Source organism: Aedes aegypti, chromosome 2, assembly GCF_002204515.2.
Source record: "Aedes aegypti strain LVP_AGWG chromosome 2, AaegL5.0 Primary Assembly, whole genome shotgun sequence".
NCBI classification, from domain to species: domain Eukaryota; kingdom Metazoa; phylum Arthropoda; class Insecta; order Diptera; family Culicidae; genus Aedes; species Aedes aegypti.
In genome coordinates, this window is record NC_035108.1 from 375500179 (window position 1) to 375525944 (window position 25766).

A 25766-nucleotide genomic window follows, 5' to 3' on the forward strand; every position below is an offset into this window, starting at 1 on the left:
CATTACTAATAAACAACCTTAACTTGATGATTATGGAAATGCAGAGGTATTCCCGGTCTCTAGAAGCAACAATCATTACACCCCAACATTCCTTCCTCATCCAAACTGGCTGTAAGGACTTGGCCGGCGCCGTTATTGATCAATAATATGAGATCTGCTAAAATTGCACTTCGAGAGTAAGCGGAAACTCCCATCCCTTATTCATTTGGATCGAAGAGCAATTCTTACCAGTTCCGATCAATCACGGAGTAGCAACCATTGACCATTGAGTCTATGCTATGCTATGCTATGCTGTGGTTAAGCTTGAGCTAATTTAATTTCCCAGGAAGAGAAAATCCTGAAACAATAATCGAACACACTTGTAGCATGGTGTTGGCTTGAAGCAGAGGGTGTTACTACAAGGGTATGGAAAGCCGCGTATGTAAGATGCAAATAAATCTACAAAGAATACAAATTACTTGAACTTGAAATTGAATAAGGCAGGGAACTCGAAGGGTAGAGATCTTATCATTTCAATTATCTTACCTGTTGCATCTTCTGCACAAAAGAGTATAAAACTGGTTTAGTTGACCATCGGTTCTCATTCTGTAGATTACCCTCAGTGCATCCACATCAGGAACGATTTATTTTTTTCGCAATCAGCAATCCAATATGACGCGCATTCTTTTAGTGCTCGCTTTGATTCTGCATATCTGCTTTGTAAGTGTCTTAAAAACATCATTCTTTCCGATAAAATAATTGATAACCTTTTGTGATACAATTGCAACCCTATCGTAGGCGGACTACAGTAAATATCAATTGGATACTTTCAAGGACATAAGTATGCAGTGTTACCGGAATCTGGGTATTCCTGAAGATTCGGATATCTTGCAACGTATCGAATACAACAGGAACATAACGGAGGACCCTTTGATAAAGGTATGAAATCTAAGTCTGAGTCATTTATCGACAACACCGCAACAAAATAACCTTTTATTTCAGGAATTCCTTCTGTGTGGGCAAAAACTGCTCGGTTGGATCGATACCGATGGAAACTTTCAGAATGAAACCATCATAAGGTTTTTCAGTGATCGTTACGATGCCGAACAGGTCAAAGAAGTGGTCGAGCTGTGTGTTTTGTCCGGTGGAGAGACTGTTCTCGATAAAGTTTACAACTTTCATCAGTGCTATTTTAAGCATAAAAAGTATGCACTGTAAGACGGAGTGTGTGGATTGATCAACCTCATTGGTTGCACTACGCTACAAGAAAAGAAATTTCCATAATTACCTATTTCATGTTGTAGGTCTAATCGATCGTTAGTTTTACAAATCCCTATTGCTATTTTTTCTTTGAAAACTGTATCGAAAATATAAATAAAAAAATTACAGAGTAGCTTTGTCAGATTTTAATAGATTTTCAATCTCTCTTAAGTTCTTAAAATAACGTCGTAATATATTCAACTATAAAATAAAATAAATAAACGCAAAAATCGTGAGTTCGAATGCTACCTGAACAGGTGGATTTATCATATATTTTTACTCATATTCAAATTTCTCGGAAATTAAAGCATTAATCTAAAAAATATTTGGTAGGCGTGACAATCATTATCATTACCGGTACACAATATTTTTTCGAAAAAAGTTACAAATTTTAAGAAATAAATCTGTATACGCATTTCGCCATACAAATATTTTTCGCATTATCTATTAGCGATTTTTCGTGCATAGCCACTAGCGCATGTGCGGTGAATAGCGGAGAGTTGCTAGAACAAGAGACGGACAAAAAAAAACCATTTCCTTTCGCTTCCATTCTTTCATCATTATAGCACGCCTTTCCTTACGCCCGATACATAGGTTGTCTGCTTGCTAAACAAGCAAGCGTCTCTGTCATAAAAATTACCACCCCACTACATCTTCCCGTATGGTCAGCAATCTGACGGGGCTGGTGCCATTGTTGCCTTAAAATAGAAACTCACCAGCACTTATACGTTGAAGGTGTTTTTCAATTCCAAACATTCATCCGGTTGGTTCCTTGTGTAAGTGCAGCTGATCTGGCGATACTGGAATAGCAACCACGGGCAGCGAACAAGCAAACTCAAGCTCAAGCTCAAGCTCTTATATTCCATTAGGGGTAGGTGTTTTTCTTTACTGGCATGATAAACAATCCCCAAACATTTTATAGCAATAGTGCTCCCAGGTTTGAAAATTGTATAGGTGCACGGGTAAAAATTCGGCACTCTAAAACAGGAGAAAGAGTCATGATTTCGGGAGGAAAGTGTGTTTTCATGTTATGAAAATACACCATGACCAAAAGTCATGAAATCATGAAGCATTTTACCGTAACGCCGGCTGTACGTTACGTTTTCAATTTTTAGCGAAGAAAAATGGCAATTAAAATTCTCAAATCATGAAGCATGTATGCTGGAACCATGAATAAAATTCATGGATTTAGTCATCTGTCATTTATGATTCCTATTTTTGATACGAAAAGTGGCAATTTTGGTCATGAAATCATGAAGCAGGATCTGATATCATGAACAGAAGTCATGAAAACATAAGCACTTTTCATGTATTCAGATGCCTGTCATTTATGATTCCAATTTTGGTGCTGAAAAGAGGCAACTTGAGTCATGAAATCATGAAGCAGGATCCCTGAATCATGAACTCAGTTCATGAAAACGAAACATTATACGTCAATTTAGATCCCAGTTTATATTTGCCATTGGTAAACAAAAAAAACAGAGTTTTACTGCTTTTGTGCCGATAGTTTCGTAATAAACCGTGAAAACATTCCACAAATGTCAACCTGACGAGTGTGACATCTTTAGCAGGAACGCGAACATTCGGTGGTTAGGTTTGTACGCAAAATGTTGTTTCGAGCATCAATTGAATTGGTAAATGGTCCCTGGGCTGGTGGATTGCATGAGTCATGGAACACTCCTTAACAACTCTGCGGATGTGGAAAGTGGAACTGGATCATCCGGCTGCCGAAGGCCTTTTGTGACCTGCTCTGTTATAGGACGTGGGGTATGCATCACTTCCGAACAGTTAAAATTGCCGATGAGCTTGTCAAGCAAAATCTTCGCTCAAAGTGAAACATTGCCCGGTTCTGCAAAGTCACGATTAAGTAAGTAAATTGATTGTGTCGTGAAACAATGTTGGAACTCACGAGAATTTCACCAAAAATGTCATCGATATGATGACAAGGTTCCGAAGAATTTAAGCTTTTTCAAAACATTTTTTTTATAATTTCACTAGAAAAGATCACCGATCGCCACGAGACACGTTGACTAAGGTGAAGAAAGTGACAGTTAGATTTGTGTAACGCCCTGAGCATACGAATTCTTGCATAATAGTCACGATTTCATGACTTTTAGTCATGATATCATGAAACATAAAATTTTATGAAATCATGACTTTTTGTTCATGAATCCGGCAACGGATTTTTTTCCGTGTGGGTTATCCCTCCGGTATAATCAGAGCTATATCAGTAGACGATAAGTCAACAGACTCTCATGATGTATCGCAGATTATGATTGTTATAGAAAGTGATAAGTGAGAGATACTCTCTATTTCCAGAACTTGAGCGACTAGAGAAATGAATAGAATTCGAAATTCACAGAGGTCTTATGCTATACCTATGCTTGTACAACACAATCAAAACGACAAATTGTTGCCTAACGTCCTGGTCTTGAAGTGTTGGTCACTTCATCTGGCATACCTCTGTTTCTTAATTCTACTCTATTTTAAATTTCTAGTCATTGTGTAATTAATTGGAATCATGGGAAAATAAACTACTTACCAATTTATGCATGTTTTGCAGAGCATCTGAAAAAATAAAAATAATGAAATAAAATGAAGAATCATATTTTTATGGCAACGTAGAAAATTTAAATTTACAGGTTGTTCAAAAATATATAAGGTAAAAGTATGAACTGTGCTTCTTATTGTCATTATCATGGTGGCGAATTCCTCACCTGCGGCGAAAAAGATTCCCGTATCATTTTATAAAACATTCGCCTCGAGGAAACAGAATGTCGGGAGATTAAACAATTTATCCGATCTCAATAAACGTGGAAGATCTACCAGAATCTCCACTCATCTCGTAATGGCTTCATGCTGCGAGACGAGATGTGCTGAAATATGGATGGGAGCAATCTGAGGACGAAGGTGATGTGTTTGAAAGGAGGAAAGAATACGTCGATGAACACATGCACGGTGCTGAGAGCGCAGACATTGTAGTCCAAGGATGAACCAATAACGGAGGAAATGTCCTCGTCGGTACTGCGGACGATGGGTACCAACCAGTCCCCATTTTGAGAGAGGTGCCATTCCCCAGACCAAAAGCATTAAAAGCTGATAACGGTTTGAACTCAATAAGGTGCGCCCAAAGAGGCTGACCATTTGTCTGAATCGTTTGATATTTTTTTTTTTACATAAAATTTAGTTTATTTCGTGTTGAATTTGTTCAAAAATAATTATGCTACAATTATTTACAATTCAACGTGTAAGTAAAAATCCAATTCTGTCACGTCTACATTATTATCACATTTGTTGATATAATTGACGTAATTAATGAAATATTTTAGAATTAAAGTTTTTTGTCTTCTCCTTATGTTGTTCAATTCTGGATGTAATAGCTGTTCAAATGAGAAACTCCTCGGGGTGCCCATGATGGTCCTTAGAATATTCTTGATATGCTCCCACGCCGCCAGAACTCGACGACACTCGCTGAATTTGTGCTATTATGTTTCTGATGCTGCGTTGCAATGTGTGCATCTCTCGGAATCAACACGACGGATAGTGTACCACAGCTGTCTATGTTCAGTTTTTTCGTTTACGAAGAGGTACCAGTCACTGCGTTGAGTCGATGATAATTCTCTGCTCCCGATATTGAGCCAAACACGCCTCCAGTTTATCAACGGATATCGCTGTTCAACTCTTGGTTGTTCGGTTTGATCAATGAAAAACTGATGAATTCGATCGGAGGAGGGAAGTTGTTGGATACTTGGAGGCAAGAGAGATCGTGCTTGCAGGATTGTTTTAAGACATGGGAGATCTGCGGGAAGGGCATTAGGATGTGCTTGAGTGAGATAGCAATTGTAAAAAGGCATTGAGCCGATTTCTTGAAGATGTCGATTGATCAGAAGTGATTTGGATTTAAGAGCTGGAAGTTGAAGCTTTAAACCCCCTAGTTCTCTTGGCCTTGCTAGTTGCATGATCGGTACACGTGCCGGTTGTCCCCTCCACAAGAATGTGCCTATGGTCGCTGTTATTTTGGACGTGTGGATACTGTACAACGGTAGCACAGACGATAGGTACCACACTTTTGCTGTGATAAACGTGTTGATAAGAATCACTTTTTGCTGGAGAGTTAGAGTCCGCATCGAATATAGCCACACTTGGTGAGCGATTCTTCCCACCAACACATCCCAGTTTACGTTGATCATCCTGCTAATCGAATTGACGAACACAACGCCGAGTATCTTGACGCTGTTATCGGTCCGTAGCCAGTCCACATGGATTGGATTTTCATCGATGAAACCGACGTCGATCGATGTCGTTTTACGAACATTCAATACCGCACCGGACGGACACTCGCCCGAAACGATGAAAAACGTCACGCATGTCTTGAATTTTTCGTGCCGATGTGGCAATCACACTGATATCATCGGCATAAGCGACAAGCAGATCAGTACCGCACACTTGTTCCAGAGAAGACACCAAGGGGTGCAAGTATAGCACAAAGAGGTGCATGGAGATTGGGTCCCCCTGCCTCACCGAACGTTGGATAGGGAAAGCTGTAGTCAGATGTCCATTGATTAGTAGACGGGAGGTAGAGAGCGATGAAATCCGTGAGAGCAGAGCGATTAGTTCGGTATGAATGCCGAGAAACCGCATATTCTCGAAGAGAAACGAGTGCCTCACTCGATCGAAGGCGTGATCCAGGTCAAAACTCACGAGTTTTCCAGCGTGTTTCCGAAATGCCAGCTGCGCGATTTTATCTTTCAACGACAACGTTGCTTGGAAGATGTTGTTATTCGAGTTTGAACACTTTTGAGCGTCGCTAAGTATATGATGAGCTTTCATAACATTTTCAAGGCGTGCTTTCAATATACGAGAGAGTAGTTTGTAATCGAAATTAAGAAGCGATATTGGTCTATACGAGCCAACAGTGTCACCAGCTCCCCGTTTCTTTACCAAAACTATGACGCCGTCGACAAATTTGGCTGGGAAATTTGATGCCAGGGCCTCGTTAAGTATGAGGTTTAGTTCACGATGAATGACATCAAATGTACGATGGTAAAATTCCTTAGGTATACCATCTGGTCCTGGTGATTTCTTTGAAGCGCTTGACCTTTTAGCGGACCATATATCCGCTGTTGTTATTGCCTCCATACATGCCTCGTTCGTTTCATCGTTTTGTGGAATAATCTGGTTACACTGGAATTCTTCGGTGTGATCTGCCTCTCTATTTGGCTCCGAATACAACTCAGAGAAGTATTGAAGCATTTGGTGCTGTATCTCTTGAGAGTCATTAGTAATACCACTTTGCTCATCGTCGATCCTTGTTATCGTCGTTCGTTTTCGTGTCCTATCACCGAATTGAAATATTGAGAGAGGCTCTCCCGCTACTATTGGCTCATTTATACGTGTGAATGCCTGAGTGAAACGACGTTGCAAAGATAGAAGCTCACCCTTTAGACGGTTTATGATTGTAAGCATTGCTGGATTTTGATAGAATCATTTGATGAAATTCTTCATACGCAAGTTTCGACTTCCAGCGAAAGAAACTTGCAATTTTCGGTTTCCCGTGCTGCATCCACCAATCCATCCAGCTGCGGTAGTTCCGTCTATGACGGGTCCAAAATTGCCATTGAATTTTGAACTCTTCAATATTGGCTTGGTTAAGAAGGTGGGGACGGAGCGACCAAAATCCACGACCTTGTGGTTGTCCGAGATTCGGTAGACACAAGCGTAGAGTAACAGCTTTGTGGTCACTGAAGGAGCACACATGGGTTTGGGTAGTGCGTAATTGTTCACACAGACCGCTACTGACGTATATTCGATCTATGCGGGAGGATGAGTTCGCTGTTAAGAAGGTGTGGCCATTGTCTCTGGAACGTAGTTTTAACCACACATCATTTAGTTGCAGCTGCTGAACTGTGGCCTGAAGAGATGGGCTCATATTACATCCTGTTGCGTCGCTTTGCCGGTATCATGTGCTCGGTTCGGTGGCGAAGGTAGAAGGCAAGGGTATCGTTGAAGAAACGCTCTCTTTGGGCACGGAGTGCCGTACCAGATGGAGCGTAGATACAACACAGAGTTGTACCGTGTATGCGCAACGCAACAAGGCGACCATCCAAGCTACGTTCCACATGCGAGTGTTGAATGTGGTCTCTGAGTGCAATTGCGGTACCTCTTCTAGAATAGTCTACGTTTGCGACGACGTTGAAACCGGGGATTGTGAGATGCTCGTTTTCTACTTCTTGTAAGAAAACTATATCTAGCTGCATCATTTGGATGAATGTTCGTAGTGCATTTATCTTGTTTACGTTCGTGATTGTATTCACGTTAATAGTTGCAATATTGTAGCTATTGAAGATGACGAATTAAAGTTGCGTGTCTGTATCGTGATGGTCGCTACCCTCATCGCAGCGCATGTTTTTGCCTGCTGGGTGTTTCTGAGAGGTCCTGCTGGAGGTGGAAAAGTCAGTCTCATTTCCATCGGGTTTCTTGCTAGTTCGGCGCGTTACTCTAGTCCGTATGTCGTTCTCATTCTCTTGTTGTCGGATAACCGGGGATGAGCCAATGCCTAAACCAGTTTCCCTTTGTATTGATACAGACGGAGGAGGCATTGAGCCGCTAGTGGCTGGTGTCTGCCCGACTGGGTTTGTTTGGTTCGTTGGATTCGGAGTGGCAAGCTTCGTCACCGCTGGCTTCGGCGCGACCGTCTTGGTTCGTATCGGTCGTGAGTTTTTGGCAACATCGGCATACGAATTACTGCTAGTAGCTAGTTTTTGCAACAGCAGTTTTTTATTTTGTATGCACGACACGCCATTGTGCGCAGACTCGTTGCAATGGCGGCAGCTTTGTTGCTGTCCGTAATAAGCCACAAGTGTGGTTTCGCAGTCAATTGTGATATACGATGGAATGTTCTTCCTAACTATCATTCGTACGATTCGTACACCGGTTGGCAACCCGGCTAAAAGATGCTTTTCGTCCCATACCTCTTCACGTATTGAGAACAGTTCTCCATACGACATCAGAAACCTAGCGATTTTGTCGTTCGTGACGTCCTCGGAGAGGTTGAAGAGCTTAACCTCCACTGCTCCATCTTCCATCGCCAAGCGTGTCTTGAACGATTTGCCGTCTACAGTGAGCTCGTGTTTATTGTCGTTCTCTTCGACCACCTTTTGTGCAACTTCGAGGCAAGTAATCTTCACAAAAGCAACACCAAGATTTCGGCTATACTGTATTCGCGTGACATTATCGCGTTTGAGGCCTAGTATAGCACCGACGAACTGGTGAACCTCTTCGGACGACGGTTTCTTAGGCACATTCGAGGTGGCGATGCGAAATGTGTTTTCGCGACGTTTTTTTGCGGACATCGCTGTGCGATGGTTGCTTCAATCCGTTGCGAAAATAATGACGATATAACACTCGCCGCGGATACGTATTTTTCGAGAAAAAGAAAAACTACGATAAACCGACAGTTGGCTTCCGAACACGATAGTCAAACACGTCTGCTCTGCCCGAAAGATGAGCGCTTACTTGATAATCACAATCTTGCAAAATCTGTCATAAACGATAGTAAATCTTCGATCGGTTTAGTGGAATACCTATAAATAAACGAAAATCCGAATTAAGTACTACACCATTTAATTCCACTAGAGCTTGTATCCTTTGACAGATACGCGTCTTTCACCCCGAGTCTATAGACGATAGTACACGACACTGAAGACGGCCATACGGCTGAAAGACGCGTATCTGTCAAAGGATACTAGCTCTAGTGGAATTTGATGGTGTAGTACTTGATTCGGTTTTTCGTTTATTTGTCGTAATCGAGTTCATGGGAAGCCAGCTTCGTAGATGGCCTTATCGATCGGCCAGATATATACAGTACCGGGAAATCCTTCGAAAATTGAATGATTAATCTAGGGTTTTTTTTTAGAAAAAGTGTAAAAGGGTTTCCAATGACACTCAACTAGAAATATGACTACTATTTTTTTTTTTGCAATTGTAACACAGATATAACCCTGTGACCTTATTATTTAATATTATTCAATAAAAGAGAAAAACCGTCCAAACCTAAGGAAATTTCTTACGAATTCATAGAAAAAGAGAAAAATCCAGTTCCAAAACTGGGTGCAATGTAGAGATGGAATCAATAACATAAAAAACTCGTTCTTTACCTGCAAGCATCGTTGCATCGATAGCATCCCAAGAAATCAACCCAGCTGCAACAATGAAAATGACTCAGCAGTTTCTTCCCAGCTGCGCATAAAAGATACGTATTTATCTCCCCATCGTTACTGCTTGGTGACAACCTCAAGTCAGTAAGATTAAACTTATTATCCATTAGCAGGGATTAATACATTTCTCCTCTGTTCTCCAGACGAATTGATCTGAGTTGGGATACTTTGAAAGGAATAGAACCAGTTTGAGCTGAACCTACGAAGGGCATATAAAAGAGTCTGATTTAAGGAATTTCAAATCAGTTTCTAACCAGAACTTGCAGAGGCCCCATTGAGTACCATACAAAAATCATGAAGATACTAGAAGTGGTTGTTTTTCTTACCGTGGTTGCACTTTGCAAGGTAAATATTTATTTTATGAGCGTTATTGTTAATGTTCACAACTGGTACATCTCTACAGGCTGACTACAGTGATAAGCAGAAACAAAAATTGGATGAATTTACCAGCAAATGTATTGAAGATTTGGATTTACCAAAGGATTCTGACCTTGGGAAGAAGTTCAAATATGGACAGTTGAAGGAAAAGGATGATGCAACTAAGGTGAAGAAGAGAGTATACTGATAGAAACGTTTGCTAATGATTCAAATTTTTCAGAAATTCATCTCTTGTTCAATGCAGAAGCTCAGTTTCATGAACGAGACGGGGTCAATTTTGGAGGAAAGCATCATCGAATTCCTTGCCGATAAGTACGACCGGACAATGGCCATGAACGTGATTACAAAGTGTTCCAAATTGAAGAATGAATCCATGGAAGATAAGGCAGCTGAATTTTACGACTGTTTCTTTATGCAAAAGTCATTTGATATTTGAAGTAAGGAAATAATTGGTTAATAAATTGTATTTTGAAGATCTGAGGCAATGCAAATCAATGACAATGACATTTACTTTAGCATGTATCACAAATCTCATTCCATTGCAGGGTTAATACGTAAAGTTATTAGTACAATTGATAGACAGCACATCAAAACATTTTTTTTAAATACATAATATGCTTACCTTGTACGATTTGCGAGTGATTTCTCGCAATCAGTTGTACTGTGCAATCAGACATGAAACTACTTACACTAGTTTTAAATGTAGCTTGTCTAACGACATGTCGGGTTTGTAATTTTAGATTTGAATCATCTTCACAAATATAATTGAATTTTATTTTCAGGCAGGTTATTCCACCAAACAATGGAATCAACTTCAGGAAAAATCGAAAATGTGTCAGAAGCAACTACAGTTGCCAAAGGAGAGTGACATCCCAGCTCGAGCTCATCGTGGCGATGTAACGAATGACACGGAATTGTTCAAGGTTGAGCTTATTTTTGTTAACTTACGAAAGAAAATTTACAGTGAGGGACCGAAATCCGTACAGGCTCAAAATTCGTACACTTCATACAAATAGTAGGCGTTATGTATGAAGTGAACGGATTAAGATTCAATTCTTAGATGTACGGATTTCGATCCCTCACGGTATTTGATGAACAATTATTTGTAGAAGTTCGTGCTCTGCGAATCAATGAATATGGGCATAGTGGATGAAAAAGGAGTACCGATCAAACAGGTACTCGTAGATTTCATGACGGAAGGACACAACAATACCTTGGTTCAGGAACTAGTGGATCGATGTGCCAGCGGAGAACTCGGTGATGAACCGCATGAACGAGCATTCAATTATTACAAGTGTTTTTGGAGAAAAAGTTTGAAGTTCGATAGGTTGGTCTGATTAATTGAAATATACCAAAGTATTTAGAATAATCTGAACAAATAAAGTGTTTATTTTTTGTTAAATATTGAGCGTCCATCCCGGGAAATTGAAATCTTTCGGTCATACTACTATGAAATCCCTTCAAACCATCAGCAGAATTCATACAGTGATTTCTCCAGATACTCAATTATTCAAGAGACATGCCTTTACTGTACTGGGTGCCAACGTCGAAGTTTCTATATTCTGCACCTTCTCTATCCTTCGATAGATTTCGATGATATTTTCAGGAAAAATCACATATGATTTACATTTTTGATTCATGCATTGGACATTTCGAATGTTAACCGGTTTAACCGGTGGTCCGCGGACCCCTAGGGGGCCGCGACGAGCTCTCAGGACCCCCAGCCATTGAGAATAAGTGTCGTTTCTCTTTATATAAGGAATCTGTTCCTAATATAATAAGCCGTCCACAAATTACGTAACTTTCTAGAGGGAGGGGAGGAGCCTAGCGTTATGGCTCATACAAAAAAAAAACTTTTATACAAAAAGCGTTACGGACGAGGGTCATAAATTTCCAATTTAAGCATTTCGTAATAAATCGACGCTGTCTTATAACCAAATAATAATACTGGGAAATTCTGTCGACTTACATAGCAAGCCAGAGATGATTACTTAACGCGGATCCGTTCTAGTTCAATTCAGTGTGCCAGCTTCCTGTCAAAATCCCAAAAATGTCTTAGAACTTTGTTGGTTATTGGAAGTAGTGAACAAATTAAGATTTTACAAAAATCATTTGCGGAAGTCTTGTGAATCTTTCATTGAGTATTGCAGTAAAATTTTCGATCGATATTTGTAGCAGTGATCTTTGATAGATTTATACGAAGAATCCTCACGGATATCTGACAAAACATTCGAAGATTTCCTGGCGGAACTTTTGACAAATTTTCCCCACAGCAGAATATAGCAGAATATAGAAGCCCATTAGCAAATATCTTAAAACATTTAATGCAGAGCATCCAGAGCTGACGATTTCTGATGAAAGCTTCAGCAGGGTCCTAATATTTTTGATGAATACTTATTTTTATTAAATAACACGGTAGGGCGTGTTCTTGTTACTATTTTGGCAAATTTTCCCGCGCAAATAACGGCAATATTATATTTCAACTTTAATTTAGAAAATGGGTTCTAATTTCAACCTTGACACTTTTGATCATGTTTGACGTTTACTTAGTCGATAAAAACGCCAAAGGGGTTCAACTTCTTTACACTGGGGTTAATCCTATCTGTAAATATACGTTATTTTATTGTTCTTCTTCTCGGCTTGTATCTTTAGTTAGTTTCATTTTTCTTGGAAAACTGTCGAACGTAAGCTATGAATGGGCACTTTACTCTATATCACATATAAATCATATTTTGTCACCACTTTGTATTCAGTAAAAGTGATGAAAAGTAATTCCCATCTAAAAAAACTCGTAATGTATTCTTGTTGGATGAAGCGCCAGTCTTGCGTACACGGAGCCTTAGGTTTGACCAAGACCAGAGATTTCTTAACTTCAAATTGTCATTCAATTATGAACTATTCCTTCTCATTTCACGTTTTTCCATCTATTTAAAACGTAAAAGCCGGCTGGAAGGGGCAATAAGTGCTTAAAAAAAGGAGCATTGTCTGTTCGATACAGCTTTTCAAATGATTTGAGTTTTCTTCTGATTAATAATAAATTCGAAACACAGAGGTACAGTGAAACCACCATGCGATGATATTGAAGAAACCATAGAAACTCGATATTTTTATGAGTCGAGTTTCAATGGTGTAATCAATGTCAACTCATGGAGATTTCACTGCATATCTGTGGCTTAATTTAATTATTAATCAGAACAAGATTCAACAAAAATCAAATTCAGGAAAAGACTATAAATCGTGAACTACAGAAGTGTAAGCATTCTATAGTTAGTCTATAGCATGCAACTCATTTAGTGCATGCAAGAAATATGATTTTAAACACTTGAACTTATGACATCAACTATTAAGATTTTTATATAGAAAAATGATTTAAGTATTTATTTATACAATGAAATCGGTTCCGTAATGCCTCCGAGCACTTGAGCCTGAAAATAAACTTTTAATTATAAAAAGCTTTAACGAAATTTAATTATTAAATGTAATTGAAAACAAACGTAGATGATATTCAATATTAAAATACAATGTAAATGTACTAAAAATCAACGATTTTGACGGTTACGTTTGCAAAGGGTCGATTCAAATATGACGTCCATCGTTTTCGGGATTTATAGACCCCCCTGTGTCACGCTTTTTCCAATACCTTATACACGTAATTTCACACTTCCGTAAACCTCTCCCCTCCCCCTAATGATGGACGTCATTTTTGAATGACCCCAAAGAGCGTAACATTAAATTTAGCCTAACATTTTTTTAAGAATCATTCCAGCAGTTTAGAACAACTATATGAACAAACTGGTGCTAAAAGTTTCGAAGGCTTTTTTTGTTTGATAAAAACGGTAAGTGAAGAACCGTGACTTTGTGCATTTTGTACGATTTTCAGACCAATCCAGAAGGAATTTCCAAACGTCATTTTTGAAGAACATCTGAACAATATCCTGGAGGAATATAGTGGTCATAATTATAAGTGATACTTGGAAGAATTTCACAAGATTGTTTTTAGAGTAAATCCTACAAAAAATGTCGACAAATTCCCGCAAGAATCTTTGCAAGAGTTCCTGTAAGTATTCCAGAAGCAATAGGGTCCTAAAGCCCTGTCCCAATTTTGATACCAAACGCTTAAGTTTAGGCCAAAAACACATTTTACTCAATTGTTAAATGATTTTCGTTGGGTTTAGTTCAAAAAACATTTGTTTTTACAGTTTTTGAGATTTCATCACACCCCTTGGTTTAAACTCAAATTTTGGGCTTATTTTACTTTCCGTGTCCGTTCCGAAATGTCAGATAGGAACAACCCCAGTGTTAAAACTAAAACCCCTGTGGTATTTTTGTCGACAAAGTGAACGTCAAACATGATCAAAAGTGTAAAAGTTCATAAGTGGAACCATTTTTAAAATTTAAGTGTAAATATTTTATAGCCGTCATTTGAGCTGGAAAAATTGCTAAAATAGTGGCAAGAACATGCTCTTTCATATCATTAAAAAAAAAACAAGAATTCATTAAAAATTTTAGGACCTCATTGACTCATCCCAGGTACATCATAAAATAATAGATGTATTTTGTAATCAATTCCAGGATAAATTTCTGAACGATATTCTGGAAAAATTGCATGATAAAATCCTAAATCTCTAAAAATTCCTCGAGATATGAGTATCATACATAAATATCTAAAACACTATCTTAAACTTCCGAAAATTCTTAGAGATGGCTTAAAAAGGTTTTGGAGCAGCCCTTGGAGGATACTTGAAGATTTTTCGAAGAAACTCCTGAAACAACATCTGATAACATGTTTGAATAATCATTACGAGATTGTTTTGGATAATGTCCAGAAAAATCTGTGGAAGAGAATTTCGAAAATATATGGAAAATTTTTTGAATGGATCTCTAAGAAACCATGAAGGAATTGTTTTTTTGAATACTCCTTGAGCAATTTCGGAGCATTGTTTGAAATAATTAGTTTTAGAATCCTTTAAGAAAATCCTAGTAATAGTTGAGGATTTTTTACGTTTATTTGGAGGATTTTATGTAAATTTCCATGAAAAGGATTGTTGAAGTATATGGATGTTGACTACTTCAAAGAGGCTAGGTTTTTGTCACTTTTTGTGAAATGATTGAATGTATGTTAAATGACGAAAAACTTAATTTTAGAGTACTTAGAAAATTCCAATATTACACTTAACCTATAGTACAAGAACTATTCATTTTGTCATGATTGGATACAACGTTCAGATTCGTAGAAATAAAAACGAATGTGAGTAATACAAAAAACAACTCGAAAGAGCATAAATTTATGTTTTCTTTTCCCTACAAACATGAGAAACACAGCAGCGAGACCATACCTTGTCTGACCCCGGGAGAGCATCCTAACCTTGACCGCGAAACAAGTTAAGTGGACCCACTGGGCACGAGAGTGAATTCGCGTGGAAATCAAGTTCAGTGGCACGAACAAGGCACGAAGACGACAAAAAGAAACCTTAATTTATTGGACTCAGTTCAATTCTTTTGCATGGTCGCGATACAGCATGATGCTGCGAAGAAGAGCGCTCTCCGCATGATTACTGAGTTTCATGGTAAAACTGGAAGTGAATTTATGCAGAAGTTCTCAAACGTAATCACGGACCATTGTTGTTTACACTTATCCTTTCCATTTAAATGAATTCTTTAAATTTTGAGTTCGATATGTTTTCAATATCCTATGAAGAACAGAACATCGCAGCTGGAAGCAGAACAAGTTATCGTAGGTGGTGATATAGTTTAAAAAAAAAATGAAGATTTAAATACTTCAAACAAATAACATGAAGCACTTCAATTTTCGAAATGTTGGTTTAATAATTTAGTCAGTAGGAAACTTCCAATTACAAAAATAATTTGGGAACCTCAGATGCAAGGAGTTATTAATGCGTCTGTCCGTCGTCGTCTGATTTGGTGTTTTCTTTCGCTTGAAGGTGGATTGGATTTTGCATTCTGAACCGTCCTTTCGGTATAAAAGAAGATCCTTTTCGTATCCGGACCATCAGACGATAAGATCCCTTCCGATCAGTCACGCGTAGTAAGTTTCGATTGAAGTGTTCTGTTAAAAAAATGAAGTGTCTAGTACTGATTTCGCTGTTGGCCGTTGGTTCTCAGGTAAGTATCAATCTGAATTAAAGTGTGTGTCTCGTTGTGCAACCAAATTGTTTGTGCCCATAGGCCTTCTTCACCCCGGAGCAACATGAAGTGGCCAAGAGGCTGACGATGGCCTGCGCAACCGAAATCGGCGAAGGACTGCCGGATAATGTGGGAAACCGATTCCGGGAGGGTGATCTTACGCTGACCGATGACAAGAGCAAGTGTTTCATGAAGTGCGTGTTCGGTAAGGTAGGCTTTATCGACGATGCCGGAACGGTAAACAAGGAAGTTCTAGTGGAAAAGCTGAGCAAAGGAAATACCCAGGCTAAGGCGGAAATGTTTGCTGAGAAGTGCAATATGTTCGAGGGAGCCAACGGATGTGAAAAAGCTCATGGGCTTTTCGAGTGTTACTGGAAGAATAAGGAGATCTTTGCGTGAGCATCGCACCGGAATACGTGAAATTGTGAAACGGGTTGTTGTTGATTGTAACCATTGGCAGTATTACGAATGACGAATAAAGTGATTTATGAGAGTGATATCTCGCAGTTAACACCTGCTTTTTTCATCGAATACATTACACACATTCAATGCAACGAATTGCTAAGTCAGTTCTCCCATCTGTATTGTATCGCGTTTTATAAATTGTGATTATTATGGGTTACATATAATTACTTCCTTAGCCTAATTGTAACCATGCTGAAGGTGTCTGGGTTCGATTTCCGGTCGGTTCAGGATCTTTTCGTTATGGGAATTTCCTCGACTTTCTTGGGCATAGAGCTTCGTCAAGCCTGGAAAAAAGGGAACGTTGACATAGAAAGCTCTCAGTTGATAAGCGTGGATGTACTCCTATAACACTAAGCTGTTGAGAAGATTCTGTCCCAATGAAGACGTAATGCCAAATAGAAGATTTTTTTTTTATCTAATTACATGTAAAACTCGCTTCTAATATCATAACGGCGTATCTGCAGTGATTGACTTCTCCTTCATCAAATTTCTATTTTGCTGATAACTGGGTTTGTAAATTACAAAAATAATTCAATTTTTCAAACATTTTTCAAAAAATGAAATAGGTTTCAAAAGTTAGATAAAAACTTTTAAAATATGCGTGTTGCCGTAAGCCAAAACTAAAATAATTTTGTTTTCGATGCTATGAAAAATTATAAAAAAAAAATCCCAAAGGGTGTCCCGTTTCAAATTATAAATTATAAAAGAGTTAGGTATTACAGGAATAAGATCCAAATAGGTTCGAACCGTTGGGAAGATGACTTTTAACATAACGGATTCTGTTTAAACACAAGAAACCAACAACTACAAATTTTACATCCGTTTGTATGCAACTCTGCTAAGCCAATCTAAATTGCAACTATATTGTCAAACCATGGATCATCGATCCTTCCAACTGCATAGGCAACAAAATCGAAAGTTAACCTGCCTTCATGCTTGGGGCGGGTACGCTTACATGAACTACTACTGAGCATATCCTCCAGGCATCCGCAAACGTTAACGTTTGACTTTCTCCAGCCAACCGTTAGTTATCCATCGTGGCAGCAAACTGCAACCCGTAAATGCCTTGTGACAAACTAAGCCTGACAATTCGACTGATAACCGAAGGTGCGACGACGGCTGCTGCAGCTGCGAGTTCAGGTTTTTCTCCCGCGCATATTATGTCAGGAAGTGGAATCCGCTGTTTGATAATCAGCGTGAGTTGCAACAAAACTGCAACCGATGCATACAGGCCGATTGGGGTGAACGTCTGGGATAGGTCCAGACGGGCGAGCGCAGTTTCAGGTTTCTATGTGCAAACCGTTTTTAATCAAGAAGTGAATTAACGTATGCGTCTATCATCGCCAGCTTGGAAGACTGGATTATTTGAACAACCAAAGGGAAAGGGAAAGTCTCGAATTGATCAATGCTAGGCGAATGGCTATCTAAGTACTTTCACTAGTTCGTGCTGATAGTGGTAGATAGGGCTGCCTGTGGTTTGGGCTTGGTCATGTCACGACCTGATGCATTCCATCGATTGAACGGGAGAGATCGTTATGCAAGGGTGCATGTTTGGGCTTACGTAATAGTTCGCATACACAGATAATAATTATTGCGTTGCATCCATGCAACCCCAGTGACCTGGCAATAATAAACAAATTCTTTTATTCGCCAAAACCCTATTGCAAAACGACCCCCTAAGGAGCTAACGCTCGAAGCATTGGTCATATATCCAAAGCAACTCATTAACTCATAGGCGTAACACAGGGAGAGGAACGATGGAAATCATTGAAATCAACTAATTTCTTCAAATAATCTTTCCAGGAATATCACCGAATATTTTTTAGAAATATCTTCAGGGGTTCCTTAACTTATCTCTCAAGACATTATCCTTGAGCTTCTTCCAGAAATTTTCGCAATAATTGCTACATAATTTCTTCTACAAATTGTTGAATGAAGTTATCATGGCTCATGGCTTTTAATTAGGATCCTCACTAGGAATTTGTGCAGATATTTGTCCATAATTCGCTTGAGAATTTAATGAGAATTTTGAAAATTTTCGCCAGGATTGAGATTCCTACAAAAAAAAAACTAAGGATCCACAGACAAATTTCTTAAAAAAATGGTTTTGCGCCGGATGTTGAAATTACTCAACTTTCAGTTTTGTCTTTAACTTGTTTTAGGACTGCACCTTAAGTATTTCTAGAGACTGTTCAAGAGTTTTGTCAAGAAATGCTTAAAGAAATGTTTTATTCAATTCTGATGTAGATATGTTTCCTTTTCTTATTCATCATCTTGGCATTACGTCCTCACTGGGACAGAGCCTGCTTTCTCAGCTTGGTGTGCTTTCTTTGCCAATGTTGCCATGTTCGCATTCGTATATCGTGTGGCAGGTACGATGATACTCTATGCACAGGGAAGTCAAGGAAATTTAATAATGAAAAGAAACTGGACCGACCGGGAATCAAACCCAGACACCTTCAGCATGGCTTTGTTTTTCCAGCAGAATTAACGGAAATTTTCAACAAGTATTTCTTTAAGAAGTTCATATTGTGTTTTAAATGGAATTCTAACACATTGCTACAAATATTTTTTGTATTGATTGATTAAGGAATATTTCCAGTTATATTATGTTTTAGTTTATGTTTTATACGATTTTTTGATAGCTTATCCCATACGTTGATCACTAGAGTGCGGCTTATTTTTAAAAAGTTCTCACAACCAAAAAAATGGGGTGCTCTTTTTTTTTTTTTTATTTGTTAGGCACTCCGTGCACTTGGCCACTACTATGCCGAGTATCATATTTACAGAATCTATTTATAGTTCTTATTGCTATTTCTCTCATACCGAGCAGGTAGAGGAGAGTGCTGTTGTTGGTCCAATCCATATTCATATCGAAGTCCATTGGTGTGCGGTGGTTCATTTTGCCATGTTTCCGTGTCATGTAAGGCAACAGCCTACAAAGAGGGTCAGGTTGTCTCAGTCACCATCCGATACTGACGAAGGATGGATGTGTTCTTCCCCAATACACGGTCCTTCGTGCGGCGTCTTCTGGTGGCTGGACGGAGTTTTTGTGTGGGGGGAATAGGAATCGAACCCATGACCTTCCGCTTGCGAAGCGAATGCGTAACCTCGAGGCTACGGAACCCTCCTAATTGTGTGCACTTATTAATACAAATCACATTAGAAGAGAAAGCTTATATTTTTAACCAAAAATATTTTGATTTTGAGGTGGCGCAAGCGTCTTGAAGGTGAATTTTCAAGTTATAAAAAATGGCCTTGGTGAAGTCACCATGACTTCGGAAGTTTCTTACCAATTTTAAAACTTTAAGCACGTTTATCTTCAGAATTAAATTATAAAAACTTTGTCCAACACCTAATTTGTCCAAAATCAAAACTAGATTCAATTAAAAGTAGTTAACTCCAAATTTTTCCTCAATCCACTAAAAAAATATCTTTGATTGACCATAACTTCGTGAATACTCAGCCGATTTCAAAAATTTTTGCATGGTTTTGTAGCTTATTAAATTGTTTTCAAGCTTTTCATACATCACATTTTTCTAAAAACATGTTTTGATTCAACAAAACTGCACAAAAACATTATTTTTTAACGAAAAATGCCAGTTTTTTCAATTTTTTGTCAATTAAACAATATCCTTAAAGCTGAAACTGATTTTCCTCATTTGTTAAACCTTTGAAAAGGACTTTGCAAAAAAAAAAAATAGTATATGAACAAAAATATGTTTACACATGTTATAAAATAAGGATTCATTTTATAAAGTGGACACTTTGTTTATGCTATATCTTTTTTATTTATTGATAAAATCGTAATCGGTTTTCTGTGTATCGTTGACCTATTATTCTAAAATGCTATGAAAATATAAAATCTTTGAAAATGCTTTTGGTTGAAGAGCTAAATAGTTTTTCCAAAAACTCTTAAAAAAAAGCTGTCCGTCAAAGTTTAACATTATTTTTCGCAAAACAAAAATCCTTTTTTTTATGAACAAATTGTATGTTTGTATCCTTTACTATTCTACTAAAGGTAAAGCTTTAAAAATATCAATTATATTCCACCATTCTATGACATCAGGTAACTTTAGTGATTTACCCATTTATGGCCAAATTTGCTGATACACCATCCTTTCACTCCCAGCAAAAGAGAAAAGTAAAAAGCGTGTTCAAAACTAGTTTGCATTACTAAAGAAACTGTATAAGTATACACGAAAGCTAAATCGTGAGATTAAACTACAGTCTTAAGTATAAATTTTACTGTTTATGGTAGTTTTACTAAAAAGTCTCATGCTTTTAAAATCATGTACGCATATTTATCGATCTACAGCAAATTGTAAACAGTTTTCTCTGAATTTTTCAATTGGTAATCTCAGAATAACATATTATGAAAATAATATGTGGAAAATAAAATTGATTTTATTACAGCAGTGTTGCCAATTTTGATTCTAAGAATAAAACAATTGTGTTTCTGTTGTGCTTTGAATGTGACGTGGGGACTTACTAATTAACTCTATGAAGGCGTAAGTTATTTTTCATATTAATACTATATTAGGACTTCCGTCAGGACGTACTTTTACACAAAAAATTCTACTCATATCAATTCCCATCAAATTTAAAAAAAATTTCTTTAAAAATATACGGGAAAATTGATTTTGTTATATCTGTAAAATTGTTGCTCCAAAAATAACTTGATTTTTTCCATCAGGCTTCTGATTGATGATGCTTTCGAAGAACAAGCCTTTTTTGAAAATAGTTATCACAACATTGTACAATCCTAGTCGAACGATGTGCAAAAAACCGATTAAAATTAATAAGAAAGATTCAGCATGCACAAGGTGTCCACTTTATAAAATGAACAGTCCTTATATGCACTATTCAACTCGTAATTATAGGGTATCCGTCCTATTATGGAGGACTTAAGCACGGTGTTCAAATTTAAATCGTATTTTAGTGGCCAAAACCTAAATATGATAGTATTTTGCAACGTGAAGTGTTAAAACTATCCTTTATCTGGAGTACAGTGAAGTAAAAAAGTAAATTTTGGAATCAAACATACATTTTTTAAACATAAATCTGAAGCTCTTCCTCTGTCCTATTATTGCGGTAGTGCCGTCCTATTATTGCGGTATACCAAAAATCATAGATTATATTACATTCAGTATACATTCAATGCCACACAATGTTCTAGCATTGAAAATATACTCCCTCTATGCTAATGACATTGCACGGTACTGTCATTTTGTGTGACTTTGGACATATCTATAAAAAAAACTAATTCATTAATTTATGTCACGATTCGAAAACAAATCAACAGAATCGAATGATTTTCTGCCGGTTTCGTCTCGTTTTTCATCGTTGCTGGACAATGTTATTTACATTAGACAAGGTTCTTCCATCTGAGACCACTAGTCGCAATATAAGAGATTATTTTTTTGACTTAAGTATAGCCACAACTTTGATGCTTTCAAACATATTTTCACTAGTTTTCACAAATCCAATGCAATTTTGAAAGATTGGTTCCTTGCGATCATCTTGTATCTTGGTTTTTCAACGCATTTTTGGCATGTGTTCCGATTTTCAATCAGTTTATGTGATTTTTCGGTAAAACATTGCGTTTATTTGCAATATATTTGTAAATAAGAGCAACTACAGGGTAAAGATAAACATAAATCTTTTGTTGAACTAAATAAATGTATGAATGACACAAAATTATGTCACAAAATAGTATCCTTATAATATAATTAATGTTTCCAGCAATTACATTCAAAATGACTATTGAAATATCGAATTTTTGAATGTGATTTACAGATACCGCAATAATAGGCAGGAAGCTATTCTCATTGTCCTATTATTGCGGTATATGCTTTTTCTCAAAAAATAGAACTTTTATTCAAAATTGAATATCTATCATGTAACTACATATATATTGAACTGATATACCCGCAGCATATAATTGGTTTGGTTCTAAACTTAAAAAATCACGCTGATGAAAACCCGTCCGTAGATAGAAGGACTGGTTAAAAATATAGGCTTTTCTTGATGCATCATTTAAAACTGATCTTCCAACGATCAAAATCGTTTAATTTTCAAAGAATTTATCTAGTACGGCTTGGGAATATTATAAACTTTCATCATCACAAATAATATCCATGGTAAATAGAGTTTTCGATTGTCAATGAGCGTTTAATTCTTATACCGCAATAATAGGGAATACCGCAATAATGGGCAAATTACCCTACCAAGATGCTTTATAAACTCAAATTGTAGGGTAGGGTCACTAGGTGAAATGTAAGTTTTAGCAAAATAAATTAAATAATCCGAAGAAATTGTTTTTTTTTTTCATTAATATATCATGTTTTGGGGTAGTTGGAGAAAACTACTTGAAACTTAGACTAGTTTCGATTTTAGACAAATTTAACGTTCTACAAAGTTTTCATATAATTCTTTCATAGATTTTTTTCCGTTGTCAAAATTGGCTTTCATATTTGTCATCAGGGACCATGATTTTAGTATGTAAGGATATTTTCAATATTACCTATAATTATTTACAATAAAAAAAAATACTACCTACACTGGTAAGTATCCACGTACATGCTATGATACATTATTAAAGCTTAAAACTCTTAAACTTAAAAAGCGTTTATGAACAAAGTTGAATAAAAAAAATTATTTTGTGTAAATTATGATTTTTTTTTGTGTTCTTTTTACAAATTTTTTTAGGGATAGCATATTTTTTGGCATTTTTTTATAATCGCTTGTTCTTCAATTCATTCTTACTGCCTCATCACAGCTTTGAGCAACAAGGATATCTTTCTCTATGTGTTGACTCGGCAAGTCTCGCAGGATAAATTAACGACTCGTGCTGTAAAAATCATCATTCTGAAACTTGTTCCGTAAATTACTATAACGTCATTTAAAAAAATGATGAGTATATGTGTATCTAGTCTAATATTCAAAATAACAACTTGATCCATATATGTGATCTATATCTGTAGGCTGACTGTTGGCTTTAAATTGTTATCCTGTAATAATCCCTGAAGAGGGATTTTCATGGAAGAAACTTGAGAAGAAACATATTTTTTAGTAAAAAGTAAAAAGGACATCGAGAAAAAGTTTCTGGGAGAAGTTTATTTTAAAGGATTATCTGCCGGAGAATGAAAGTTAGTTTGAGGAATTCTTGCATTATTCCTTGGAGGAATTCTGGGATAAATTTCTCAGGATCCTATAATATCTGGATAAAAAAGATAGAAGACACATGGAAGAACCAGAAGAAATCCTCGCTAGAATATATGAAGAAATCTTCTCAAGTACCCTTGATTTACTGGAAAGAATCCTTAGGGTAAAATGTTTAGAGATTTTTTTTGCAGGAAGCCTTGAACGAATTCTTGTACGAATGTTGGAAAACATCCGAATGGAACCTTTGAAGTGGTTCAAGAAAACTATTAAAAACTTTAGCACGAATATCTGGAGGAATCACCCAAAGACTTCCTAGAAATAACTTATTGAGAAAGCATCTGAAGAATCCCTGAAGAAATCCCCAGAAAACTAATGAAATATGTTGAAATATTCTAAGAAAAACGCATAGAGTAATTAATGGAGGAATTCCTGAAGTGACTCTTAAATTTACTTAGATTTACTGGAAAGAATCCTTAGGGTAAAATGTTTAGAGATTTTTTTTGCAGGAAGCCTTGAACGAATTCTTGTACGAATGTTGGAAAACATCCGAATGGAACCTTTGAAGTGGTTCAAGAAAACTATTAAAAACTTTAGCACGAATATCTGGAGGAATCACCCAAAGACTTCCTAGAAATAACTTATTGAGAAAGCATCTGAAGAATCCCTGAAGAAATCCTCAGAAAACTAATGAAATATGTTGAAATATTCTAAGAAAAACGCATAGAGTAATTAATGGAGGAATTCCTGAAGTGACTCTTAAACAAATCTATTGAAAAGATCAGAAAGAATGTTAGGCAGGATACCTTTTTTTTTTTTTTACTTATCTCGTTTATTTGGTAGGCTCGGGCGCCATAGGGCATAACAGAGCCGAAATCATTTAATCTTTTACATCTATTTTTTTTACATATTATATTTTGTAATTACTTTAAAACTATGTTAGTTTGGGTAACCGAAGTACTCGCGGTTGATTCGAGGTTAGGGATTACATTTGAACAATAGGAAAGGAAAGGATTTCTTAGGGTTTCTGTTGTACTTTTATAGTGATACTTAAACTACTTAGACTACTAGCTTGATAAGGTTTGATGGGACAGGTTGTCCAGAACTGTAACGAAACTAAAAAACGTATTAATTGGGGGAGACAGCGACAAGACGAGGACAATTTGAACGGGAAAACGATAGACAGGGGACGAACGACAATCAAACTCTGACATCAATACGTTTCAAAAACATATAGATCGCATTCATGTATTCTAAATCAAGGCTCGCCAACACTTCCCTAACAGGTTTCTGTTGTTTTCCTCGGACCCGGAGTGTTTCAGTCAGTTCAGATCTGATGCCACGGTGCTCATCGCATCTCCATACGACATGTTCAATATCTTGGTAAGCCTCGCCGCAAACACAGAGATTGCTTTCCGAGAGCCCAATACGGTAGGTATGCGCGTTTAACGAATAGTGATTGGACATAAGCCGACACATAACACGAATGAAATCACGACTCATGTCCAATCCCTTAAACCATGGATTTTTCGACACCTGTGGAAATATGGAGTGCAGCCATCTACCCATTTCTCCGTTTCTCCATTTCTGTTGCCAGCTGATCAAGGTCTCCTGACGGGCCAATGCAAAAAATTCATCGAAGGTGATTTGACGCTCGTAAACATCACCTTCTATTGCGCCCACCTTAGCCAGAGAGTCCGCTTTCTCATTGCCCGGAATGGAGCAATGAGAAGGGACCCAAGCCAGGGTAATAGTGTATGAGCGATTTGACAAAGCACTCAATGCTTGGCGTATTCCATTCAGGAAGTACGCTGAGTGCTTTACCGGTTTCATTGACCGGACAGCCTCCAGAGAACTTAGACTGTCGGTAAAAATGAAGAAATGCTCGGGTGGAAGAGAACTGATGTACTCTAAGGTGTAATGTATAGCTGCTAGTTCAGCAACATATACAGAACATGGCTTTTGAAGCATGAAGGAGGCGCTATGGGAAATGTTGTAAACACCGAAACCAGTGATATCGTCCATTTTTGATCCATCAGTGAAGAACTGTCGGTCCTCGCTGACATGCCCGAATTTACTTGCAAACATGGGAGGGATAAACTTTGAACGTAAATGATCTGGTATTCCATGGATCTCTTGCTTCATGGACAGATCGAAAAC

General features: G+C 37.5%; 5 protein-coding genes across 5 annotated transcripts in view; 4 read left to right on the plus strand and 1 right to left on the minus strand.

Moving 5' to 3' along the window:
* Nucleotides 1-25766, minus strand: part of LOC5572454 — a 322024-nt gene that overhangs the window by 108227 nt on the left and 188031 nt on the right. Inside the window, exon 3 of the mRNA XM_001660350.2 lies at nt 3782-3807. The gene's annotated coding sequence lies outside the window, so the exon portion shown is untranslated. The remainder of the gene's footprint in view (nt 1-3781; nt 3808-25766) is intronic.
* Nucleotides 652-1197, plus strand: LOC110675217. The gene is made up of 3 exons (XM_021839640.1): nt 652-699; nt 778-918; nt 982-1197. Exons 1-3 carry the CDS (start codon nt 652-654, stop codon nt 1195-1197), a joined length of 405 nt encoding a protein of 134 aa, XP_021695332.1.
* LOC5572455 lies at nt 9411-10399 on the plus strand. Its single transcript, XM_001660351.2, has 4 exons — nt 9411-9535; nt 9599-9800; nt 9859-9999; nt 10054-10399. Exons 2-4 carry the CDS (start codon nt 9750-9752, stop codon nt 10267-10269), a joined length of 408 nt encoding a protein of 135 aa, XP_001660401.1. The 5' UTR covers nt 9411-9535; nt 9599-9749; the 3' UTR covers nt 10270-10399.
* Nucleotides 10503-11209, plus strand: LOC110676924. The gene is made up of 3 exons (XM_021846769.1): nt 10503-10559; nt 10616-10756; nt 10943-11209. Exons 1-3 carry the CDS (start codon nt 10509-10511, stop codon nt 11168-11170), a joined length of 420 nt encoding a protein of 139 aa, XP_021702461.1. The 5' UTR covers nt 10503-10508; the 3' UTR covers nt 11171-11209.
* Nucleotides 15857-16488, plus strand: LOC5572456 (general odorant-binding protein 56d). Its single transcript, XM_001660352.2, has 2 exons — nt 15857-15956; nt 16020-16488. The coding sequence occupies exons 1-2, from the start codon at nt 15912-15914 to the stop codon at nt 16374-16376; spliced, it is 402 nt and encodes a 133-aa protein (XP_001660402.1). The 5' UTR covers nt 15857-15911; the 3' UTR covers nt 16377-16488.